Source organism: Oratosquilla oratoria, chromosome 3 (assembly GCF_046742065.1).
Source record: "Oratosquilla oratoria isolate Oo_2021 chromosome 3, ASM4674206v1, whole genome shotgun sequence".
Classification (NCBI taxonomy): domain Eukaryota; kingdom Metazoa; phylum Arthropoda; class Malacostraca; order Stomatopoda; family Squillidae; genus Oratosquilla; species Oratosquilla oratoria.
In genome coordinates, this window is record NC_134779.1 from 44733998 (window position 1) to 44745929 (window position 11932).

The 11932-nt window shown below is 40.5% G+C and overlaps 1 protein-coding gene across 1 annotated transcript; it reads left to right on the forward strand.

Annotated features, from left to right (window-relative positions):
- The first annotated feature begins 9310 nt into the window (after window positions 1-9310).
- LOC143017955 (uncharacterized) lies at window positions 9311-10150 on the forward strand. The gene has a single exon (XM_076172994.1). The coding sequence runs from the start codon at window positions 9311-9313 to the stop codon at window positions 10148-10150; it is 840 nt and encodes a 279-aa protein (XP_076029109.1).
- Window positions 10151-11932: the final 1782 nt, after the last annotated feature.

Sequence of the window (11932 nt, forward strand, 5' to 3'; positions counted from 1 at the left end):
TAGAGCCATGGGGACTTAAGTGAACTTTTACAAATGACTGTACAGTTAAAACCACCCGCATTGCACTTTATGTATTTCTTTGTGGCAAACAAGAGATTTTTATTCATTCCATAGGACATAAGGAAAACAAAATTGTGATAAAGAGATTAAGGGCCATTTCTAGAGCTTTTAATCATTACAATCATAATTATCACTGTACTGGAAATGCTTAAAATTTATAGAATTTAGTAAGGAAACAAGTACAGTAAATCAATAAATGAATACACAAGTAAAGAAATAGATGAATGGATCAATGAATCAATCCATTAGACAAATAATTGAATGAACAGTTAAAAGATGATTAAATGAATTGCATATATATATACATATATATATATATATATATATATATATATATATATATATATATATATATATATAAACCAGCACACAAGAACATAAACAAACAAATAAAAAAAACATGTTAAGAAGTAAATAGAAAAATAAAAACTGATTGCAACTCATCACATAGAAGTACATCTACCTAAACCTCAAAACTTGAGACGGCGAGTCACGCACGTTGTCTCCGGAGAGGAAATCGCCTTCGCTCACACTCCGCGGTCGGCGAGATTGGCTCTTCCTGCGACTCGATGACATTGATCGGGCTCGACTCCCGTTCAGTGCCTCTGTTTGCTGTCCTCGACGGGAGAAACAGGATTGAGACGTCACACCGTGAGAGTTCTCCCGTCTTTGTTCGAACAGGATCTCCCGCCGTGAGACCGGGAGGATTTGGTGATCACGGGGTTCCGCCCTGATTCCAAAAATGGCCTCGTGAGGGGGCTATGAGCAGGGAGGGCCCCTCCAGCAGACCCTTATTTTAACTCTTCACTCCAGAGGAGGAGCTAAGGAGTTGAATAAAATCGCCTGGCGACACCTTGAGAAACTATCTCCCGCTAGGGGATTGTTATTTATGTCTCCTTAATATATTTTCTTTTAGAAAAAAATAAGATGATTCTAGTCAGTCTTTAGATTGATGATGTAGAGTTGTTGCTCTTTTCCTTTTCATAACGTGTTTATACGTTGTATTTGACATAAATCCTTTCCCCCAACAAACACTCTAGGGTATGCATACATATACGGATTTTAACACATATATTTTTTAACACACACACACACACACACATATATATATATATATATAGAGAGAGAGAGAGAGAGAGATACAGAGAGAGTGATAGAGAAATAGAAAGAAATAGGTATACAGTATATATAGATAGATGTATATATACATCCATCCATCCATCCATACGTACATACATACATGCATACGGAGAGAGAGATAGAGAGAGCATGTATTCATATTCGCATATGCATAATTATATACAAAGTTAATTACATGATGTTTGGGTTGTCATTTGATATTGCCGTATATTCATGAGATCCTGTCCATTTATACGGACGTTTGAATTAATGTCTATATATAAATGTGTAACTGCGATCGTTCATCAAATACTGATGCATCAATATGTTTGCAGAGTTCATTTCCTTCATCAAATGTTCAGATCAACGTTCATCACCTTTCCCATTTGTTCCTTTAATGCCCTTTGTGTAACGGATGAAGTCGACAAAAATGAAGAGAAAGAGAAGGAAGAGAAGGAGACGGAGAAGGAAAAGGAGGAGGATAAGGAAGAGGTGGAAGAGAAGGACACACACATGCACACATATAGACAGACACGCGCACACACACACACGCGCGCACACACACACACGCACAAACACATACAAACACATAAAAACATACAAATATAAACACACCCATATTGTGTGTGCGTGTGTGTGTGTGTGTGTGTGTGCACGTGTGTGTGTGTGTATGTGTGCACATGTGTGTGTGTGTGTGTGTACGTGTGTGTGTGTGTGTGTGTGTGTGTGTGTGCGTGTGTATGTGTGTGTTCGGGCGTGACTATTTATGTGTGCACGTATGCAAGTGTGTTAGCATGTTTCCATAAACATTAACACCTTCAGTACCTATTCCAATCCTAACCAGAATAAAATCGCCTGGCGTCAGCCAAAACAAAATATTTAACGTTACCGCTGTTGCATTGTTAACTCACTTGTGGACTCAATCTGTTTATTTGTGTGGATAAATGGAGCCCACAAGTATGTACACATATGTTTCCCTGTATTTTTGTTGGTTTCCTTACACACGTAAATCAACACGTGCGCAGAATTATAGACCAAATGTCTTAAGTTCTTTTGCCCCTCTTCTTCTCACCTTTATCCTCATCCTACTTTTCTTCCTCTTTCCTTTCTTCCTCCTCTTCCTTCCCTCTTCCCTCATTTCTTCCTCATTTTCCCTATTCTATCTTCTTCATCATTTCTCTTTCTTCTCCCCTCCTTTTCCTCTACCTACCCTCTTCTCCTTCCTCCTCCTCCCACTTCCTCCCTTCCCTTTATCCTTCCCTCCTCCCTTTTCTCCTATTCCTTCTCCTTCCTCTCTTCCCCTTCCTCGTTTTCGTTCTCTCTCCTTCCTTCCCCTTCCTATTCTCCTCCTTTTCCCTCTTCTCTCTTCCCCTTCCTCATTTCTCTTTCTCTTCGCTCTTCTTTTCCTCTCCCTGCCCTATTCTCTTTCCCCCTCCTCCCACTTCTCTCTTCCCTTTCCCCTTCCGTCCTCCCTTCTTTCCTTTTTCTTCTCCTTTTTTCTCTTCCCTTCCTCGTTTAAGCTCTCTCTCCTACCTTCCTCTTCCTATTTTCCTCCTCCTCCTTCTTGTCCCTTCCCCTTCCTCATTTCTCTCTCTCCTCTTCCTTCTTTTTCTCTCCCTCCCACTCCTCCTTTCCCTTTCCCCTTCCCTGATACGTTCTCTCCTTTTCCTTCTTCTCTTCCCCTTCCTCGTTTTCCTTCTCTCTCCTTCCTTCCCCTTCCTCCTTTCTCCTCTTCTTCCCCTTAACCTCCTCCTCCATCTCCTTCCTTACTCCTCCCTCTCCCTCTTTCCCCCCTTCCCTTCTCACTTCCTCCCTCCTACCTCCTCCCTCACCCTCCCGCTTCCCCCTCCTACTCGAACAATCCACCTCTGGAGAAACCCCAAACATCAGTCCTTTAATGCTATCGATATTCAAATGTGATTTCTCCCTTAAATCCAAATACTGATATGTTAATGTAATTTCGTCTCCCGATTTTAATCAACCATCCTTCTACAAGAACAACAGCTACTCTCCTTTGGTGGCGGTCCTCGTCGACTTTGTCATGTCTAGCGCGAGACTATTTCATTCTGATAAACCTTCAGTCCAAGGGTTTTCTTTGATTTAATAAAATCGCCAGGCGGCAGAGAGAATTAATATATAGAACGAAGGGTTAATTGATCCCCTGCGTTATGGACTTAGTCTGCACCTCTAGCTGCCGTCAGATGATCTTATTTAATGATTGAAAAAAAAACCTTCAACGTATCGAATGGGTTAATCTGGTACAGTTAGCTCATTTAACCCAAGAGGATTATAGTAAGTGTAATTAATTACACTGGCGGCAGCCCTAATAAAAAGAAAAGTGCCACCTGGAACGGAAGGGGCTAATCGAGATGGGCCATAAGTCTTTCGCTGTCGGGTGAGGTGCTACAGCGATTGAAAAAATCGCCTGTCGGCAGTCAGAATAAAAGGAAAAGTACCACCTAGAATGGAAGCGAGTGAGCCCCTTCGACACATGAAGGTACTTTATACATGTTATTCTGGATGTCACCGAATGATTTTATTCATCTGAGACTAAGGACAATTGGTACCTCGAAGAGCTCGAAGTCGTCCTAATGACGACGGAGGTCGTGGATCTCGATCGTAGGACTTCGTGCACGCCTACACCAGGAACCCAGCTCCCCCAGAACTCCTTCAGGAGGGGAACTTACACTAATGGGGTCCCACGGGCCCCGTGCATCAAGACACCCGGACCCACCCGGACCCTAGACCGTGGAATCCGGAAGCGACATTTACCGGAAGAAGGCGGTAGGGGAGCTGCAGTGGTCTGGTGAGCAACTCACTCTATTGGTGTCCTTAAGGTCGTAAGTCTGAATCCTTCATTATGAGTTCAGGAGTCTTATGCCCACCTCTGCCACCAATGGGGTTTTGTAGAGATGATCTACATAACTTAGCAACAGCAAAGTTAGAAATGTTCTACTCGGCACGGAATGAGTTTGTCGAGTTAGGCATCGCTTTGTTAATTACGAGGTGCCACGAAAAATTATTGGCGACAGTATATGTAAGAAAAAATTTATATATATATATATATATATATATATATATATATATATATATATAATCATAGGTGCATAATGTCACTTCCCTCAGCCAGAACAAAATCAATCAAGAGCGTCACCATCTTCAAGAGGTTAGAAGAAAAAATGTGTCGTCATCTCTGCTGGCGATCAGGCTGTGTCACATACTTCTCGACAGACAATATACTTAGCTATGATTGGGAATCTATTCCCAATCATGTATGTAAATACAATCACGTAGGAGGTCAGCAGAAGGATTCATGTACAGTATATGCGCCCGCGCGTATGTGTATGTGTATGTATACAGTATATATATATATATATATTATATATATATACATATATATATATATATATATATATATATATATATATATATACTAGCCAAATTACCCGCGCGTTGATGCGTGCAAATGATTTTAAGTTTGATAGAATTTGTAGAGAAAAATTACACGTACCAATATAACTCACTGGAAAAGGTAACAAATAAAATTTTAAGAAAAAAAAAAAAAAATCAATTTGAGGAGGGAGACGCCCTTTGGAAATAAAATATATTCGACCGTAAGAGAAGAATTGAACTAACCTTTAATTATCTTTGAACTCGAGTGTATTACCGCCCGCGAAAAAGTAAAATAAAAAATAACCAATATTGAAACATTTGGTAAAATTATACTATCATTTTAAATTTACATGCTTTCTCCTTACAAAGGCTATAATAGTTTCTGGCAACATTAATTTTACAAATATAAATAGTATTTATGAACACATACAATGGTTTGTTTAATCATAGCCATTTTTGTCACAAAATGACAATCGTTTTAAGGGGATACTACAGTAGTGGCGTGTTACCCCACCATACCCCTTTACCCTTAACCCTAGCCAAAATAATATATATATATATATATATATATATTTAATGAAATATAGTTATCCAAGTACCTGGAGTGAAAGGGTATCGGAATATGTATGGTTATGGGGGTCTATCTCCAAAACACTAGGAGTTCATGAACAGACAAGCTACTACTTTATTATAGCATATATATATACATATACATATATATATATATATATATATATATATATATATACACACACACACAAGTATGTTATGGGGGTCTATCTCCAAAACCCTAGGAGCTCATGAACGGACAGACAAGCTACTACTTTATTATAGTATATATATATATATATATATATATATATATATATATATATACATATATATTTCTATATATATACACATATATATATATATACATATATATATATATATATATATATATATATATATATATATATATATACAAGTATGTGTGTATGCATGTGGCCGTGCGTGTGCTCGTGGTAACGTGTGCGTGTGTGTACGTGTATGTTTATTTATCTAATTTTATCTACATAATTGTCATTTACTGTACATGACTGGAGCTGTACTCGTCCCGTACATGTTTCCATTTATCAAACTCGGCTTTATATTTGTTTATGCTGTCACCCTTCACTGTTTTTTCTTTTAATATATTCCATGAATTAACGTGTGTGTGTGTGTGTGATTCACCATGGTACACCATGGACTTGGATCATGTGTTGGATTCGTGATCAACAGTTATTTCCCTCCCGGAAGAGAGCTCAGAGCTCGTACATGACCGATCTATGGGGCAATGCTCTGACCTTACATTCGCACACACACACAACTCCCCGCCCAGGACAGTTGGAGTAACGACTCGCAGCGCAGCGATACTGAAATTGTTTCAACCCAGGGTGAGATTCGAACCTGGACCGCCGTAGTGGCGGCCGCGATCGCTACTACTGCGCCGTCAAGTTGTATGACTCACCACGGTCTTGGATCACGTGTTGGACTCGTGTTCGACAATTGTTTTTCTCCCGAAGGAGAACTCAGAGCTCATGTGTGTGTGTGTGTGTGTGTGTGTGTGTGTGATTTTTACTTATATATTTTGTGTTTATCAAATAGATGTAACCCAACCTTTTAACTTCATATTTCTGATATATACGGTCAAGCCACATCCCAATCAAAGTTGATTATGTATACAATTTTACAAAAAAAAATCTTGATTGGCGCCTTTGCTTTACGATGTTTATAAAATATAAATTTATCATTTTTCATGTTCACTTTGTTTATTTGTTCACAATATCTATTCTTCTTTTCTTTGTTTAATGCCCTTTTCCTTGAGCTTGTTATGGGTTACACAAGGACTGGAGGAGAAGACTGAGTGCGGCTGTGTGTTGCCCAATCACTTGCCTCCACATGATTGTCCGGGGGAGTGGGGGGGTCCCCTTAGGTGAATAAAATCGCCTGGCGGCAACCAGAAAGACTCTACGAAGAAGATCCCCGCTGCTTAAGGGTATTGGTCTTTTATATGCTGATAATCCCTTCCATAACGAGTGGTACTTTTCTTTATAGTCTGGCTGCCGTTAACAGATTTTTTTCCGTTTCCATAGTATCTTCTATCTCGGTTCACTCTCTCTGAATCAACGATCCTGACCGATCACGATCAAGATGACGATCATGACCGAGTCAACAATCCTACCTCAGTTGACGATTCTGGCTGAGTCGATGATCCTAGGTGAGTCAACGATCCTAACTCAGTTGACAATCCTCGATTAATCGCTCTGAACGAGTCATTAATCTTGACTGGAACAAAGTTTATGACTTAGTTAATGATTCCAACAAAATCAATGATTCTGATCGAATTGACAATAATGACCAAGTTGACGGTACTCAGTTGATGATCCTTACCTGATTGACCATTCTTACCAAGTCAACGATACTTGCTGAGTTAAGGACATTGACTTCAACCATGATCATGAACGAGATATCAATACTTATTCAATGATACTCAGTCGACGATTATGACCAAATTGGAGATCCTGACTAAATCGACGCTCCTGATCAAATCAAATACCCTGACCAAGTTAGAGACATAAATATTAGCGATCACGATTGACTCAGCGATTCTGACCAATTCAAACATCCAAACCGAGCTAGCAATGATCTTGGCCCAATTGGCCAGGATGAAGACATGAGTCAGATGACCCGATTCACCTCAATTCCCATACCTGCCATTTTGGGTCGTGCGACTGGAGGTGGCGGCGGTTGCGGTTGCGGTTGCGATAGCGGTGGTGGAGGCGGTCGCGGTGGTGATGGCGGTTGCGGTTGCGGTGACGGTGGTGGTACTGGCGATAGTGATGGTGACGGTGATAATGATATTAGCAGTGGTAGTGGTAGTGACGGTGGTAGTGGTGGCGGCTGTTTGTGGTGGTGTAGAAGGTAGTGGTGGTATAGATGGTGGTGGTGAAGGTGACGGAGATGCTGCAGAGTGTGATGGTAAAGAGGGACGAAGTACCGGTAATGGTAGCCGGTGGGAGAAAGGGAAAAAGATATCTACAGTATATTGTGACACAAAACAAAAACAACAACCTTAACCCTTTTGCTATGGAAAGGGTTCTCTTCAGCTGAATAAAATCGCTTGGCGACAACCAAGACAAAACAAACAGTGCCACCCAGTACGGAAGGGATTAAACACACACCCCACCAGAAACCGGTTCCCACCCTGCTGGCCAAACAAAGAATAAATTCAAATCAAATCAATCAGTCTTGGTGTCAACGGAAATAACCGTCGCGGTGACGTCATGTCGACGAAGACGACCTTCGGCGGACCAACTAAGGAGGTCGTCAGGATCCTCGAGAAGCGACAAGTCAACTGTGACGTCATCAGGGAAGCTATCAGTGACGTCATCATTCTGTGTTCTAAAATGGGCTATTGTGGTCTTGTTGCCAGTAGAGTGTTTATTGTTTTATTATCATTAAGTCCAACAAAGAGTTTTTTGATCTCTGTGAACATACAACGAAAAAAAAAAAAAAAAAAAAATTATAACGAGATTTTTTTTCAAGTGGTGGTGAATGATCCTAGTAACAGGACACTCAATCTTAGGGAGTATACTTCTGCTACTAATACTAGGGCAGCTACTATTTCTACTACTATTATTACTACAACTACTACAACTTCTACTTCTTCTACTACTACTGCTACAGCTAATCCTACTGCTGCTACTACTAGACAATAACATGCAGGACAGACGGCTATACAAACACACGCACATAGACAGCAGTTCAGATTTTCTTTTTAGAGAGAAGTATGGGAGGGTCGGCGACCGCCATAGGGACTTGGATTTCTTACCCAAAATAGATACTGGAGAACACACACACACACACACACACATCTGTCTGTGTGTGTGTGTGTGTGTGTGTGTGTGTGTGTGTGTGTGTGTGTGTGTCTATATATATATATATATATATATATATATATATATATATATACACACACACATATACATATATATATATATATATATATATATATATATAAGTCTATGTAATATATATATATATATATATATATTTATAATATATATTTATATATAATAAATATTTATATCTATATATATATATATATATATATATATATATACAGTATGTGTGTGTGTGTGTGTGTGTGTGTGTGTGTGTGTGTGTGTATTCAGCATTGTCTTTTGATCATGTGTTGGACTCGTAATCGACAGCTATTTCCCTCCCGCAAGAGAGATCAGAGCTCGTATAACTGATGTATGGGTAATGCTGTGACCTTACACACACACACACACCCAACTCACAGCCCACGAGAGTTGGAGTAACGACTCGAAGCACAATGATACCGAAATTTTTCAGCCCTGGGCAATATTCGAACCCGGACCGCCGAAGTGACAGTCGGGGACACGACCAACCCCGCCACCGAGTCGTGTGTGTGTGCGCGCGTGTGTTCTTGTATGTTTGTGCATGTGTGTGTGTGTGTGTGGGTGTGGGTGTGTGGGTGTGGGTGTGTGTGTGTGTGTGTTTGTGTGTGTGTGTACGTACATTTCTGTGCTTTGTGTGTGTGTGTGTGTGTGTGTGTGTGTGTGTGTGTGTGTGTGATAAATGAATAATATTTGCATTACATGGTCGTCTTTAATGTCGTATAGTCTATTGTATATATTCGTGCTCGCATTTGGGACCTAATCTAAGCTCGAGCTAACGAGTCATGACAAAGATGGACCTGGACCGGAGCTTGATTAAGAATTGGGAATTCTTTTTCTTGAGCACAACAATGAAGGAAACACCTGAGCTCACCTGGATCGAGACCGAGGTCATCCAGAGGCACCTCAGGAACGCCAGACGTCACGGCGAAGGGACCTTTGCCAAGGTCTACCTTGTTCCAGTAGGGGACACAAGAGTGGTGGCGAAGGTCTTTAAAAAGAGAAGGTTTCTGCCCGCCATGGTTAAAGAGGCCGAGGCTCTGGCAACGTTGTCAGGAGTTCCTCGTGTCCCAACCATCTTCGGCGTTGGCAGAAACCCCATCACTCTCATTACCAGCTTCGGCGGACGCTCTCTCTACAAAATGATTCAACGACGACAGCTCTCGAAATATCAGGCTGTCGAAATCGTTTTTCAAGTCGCAGAGAGCGTCCGCCTTATCCATCAACGTGGCTGGACCCATAACGATATTAAACTAGATAATATCGTCGTGGAGAGGAACCACGACCTTTGGAATCCAACTCTCATTGACTTTGGAAGCGCCGTTCCAATCGGCAAGGCCGTGTACAGCAAAAACAGAACCGGTCACATCACCTTTCCTCACATTGCTCCCGAGCTTTTCAAGGGACGAGGAACTTCTTCAGGAAGTGATGTTTATTCGATCGGATATCTGTTGGCCTCTCTTGTCGCCCAAGAAGATCCAAATGAAGATATTTCTCTTCTTATCAAAAGGGCAATGACCCTCAATCCAGAAGATCGAATTTCAGTTCAAGATCTTGTCCAAAAACTTCGAGATGTTCGATTCAACATCCTCTTGGACATCGTCACTGAACAGCTTTCTTCACTCAAAATTTGAGTTTCTTTTTTTACTATCAAAATCGTTATGAAAATCATCTTTGGATTAACTTGAATTGTTCATTCTGGAACATTGGAATTGATACAAAAAAACTTTTATAAGCTTGGACGTATAAAAGCTTTATATGCATTCAAATGATGGAATTTGACTTTTCTATGAAAAGCAACTTTATCAAGATTGGACCATATAAGATCGACTAAAACCACTCCCTATCCAAAACCCGTCACCGATCGAGTAAAACTATTTTGGAAAAATAGAATAAAAAATTAAATAAACTGAAATTCGATTAGATTATATCAAGTTAAATTAAACTAAATTGGATTACACTAAAATTGATTAAAGTGAAATAAAGTAAAATGGAAAACAGGAAAAAGATTAATAAAGAAAACTGTAGGAATATATTTCATCTTGCGATGTCCACACATCTAAACTTTAAAAGGCTTTTACGCCTTGTTTATTAAAGATTTAACTTCAAATATCAACCCTTTGGGGGTTTCCCTCAGCTGAATAAAATACCCTCACGACAACTGGAATAATCGACCAAACTCACGAAAATCAGAAGAAATTCTTCTATTTAAATATTTCGTTATATAGCAAAACAACTTAAACACATTTCACATCCTCAATAAGTAGTTTTAATTGGTTTATATTATCGACTTATTCGATAAAATGAGACTGAAAACACTGAACCTATCATCAAAAGAAGAAAGAAGAGAAAGAGGTGATTTGAGAGCATTGCTGAGACCATCAAAAGGAGAAGATAAGGCTGACAGGAGACCTTTTGGTATGGGACAGAATAGGAGAGAACGGGTCATTGGCACCAATGGAAGGGAGAAGTGCGTGCCCGTCTGTAAGCGAGCGCCCTCCTTTGTGTGTGTGTGTGTGTGTGTGTGTGTGTGTGTGTGTGTGTGTGTGTGTGTGTGTGTGTGTGTGTGAGTGTGTGTGTGTGTTACATTTATATATCATCATAGTGACCACATGACTGAAGTGTAGACAATTACCCTTTCCCTAACAAAGGAATGCCACGGAAATTAATGTAGCCTAGTTGTAGCCAGATCTTTCTGTTCTCCAGGTCTCTTGACCTTTTATGGAACAATTTCAGTAGAAAAGGAGTTCAACAACCTCAACTCCTCCTCTTCCTCCACCCCCCCATCATGCCACCCATGTTATCCTATTTCCCAAGTCCCCCATTATCATATGAGACTCGGGACAGTTGGGACCTCGAAGAGCTCGAAGTCGTCCTAATGACGACGGAGGTCGTGGGTCTCGATCGTAGGACCTCGTACACACGTCCATCAGGAACCGAGCTACCCCAGAACTCCTTCAGGAGAGGAACTTACCCTAATGGGGTCCCACGGGCCCCGTGCATCAAGACACCCGGACCCATCCGGACCCTAGACCGTGGAATCCGGAAGCGACATTTACCGGAAAAAGGCGGTATGGGAGCTGCAGTGGTCTGGTGAGCAATTCACTCTATTGGCGTCCGGTCGTAAGTCTGAATACTTCAGTATAGGTTCAGGAGTCTTATGCCCACCTCTGCTAGCAAGGGGATTTTATAGAGATGATTTAAATAACTTAGCAACAGCAAAGGTAAGAAATGTCGAGATAGGCGTCGCTTTGTTAATTACGAGGTGCCACGAAAGCTTACTGGCGAAAAAAAAAAAAAAAAAAAAAAAAAAAAAAAAAAAAAATTATATATATATATATATATATATATATATATATATATATATATAGGCTAGATAGAGTGAGAAATGAGGAGGTGAGAAGGAGAACAGAGGT

Bases quoted from the DNA above. Each gene is read 5' to 3' on its own strand.
- LOC143017955 (XM_076172994.1), top strand. From the start codon at position 9,311: ATGGACCTGGACCGGAGCTTGATTAAGAATTGGGAATTCTTTTTCTTG.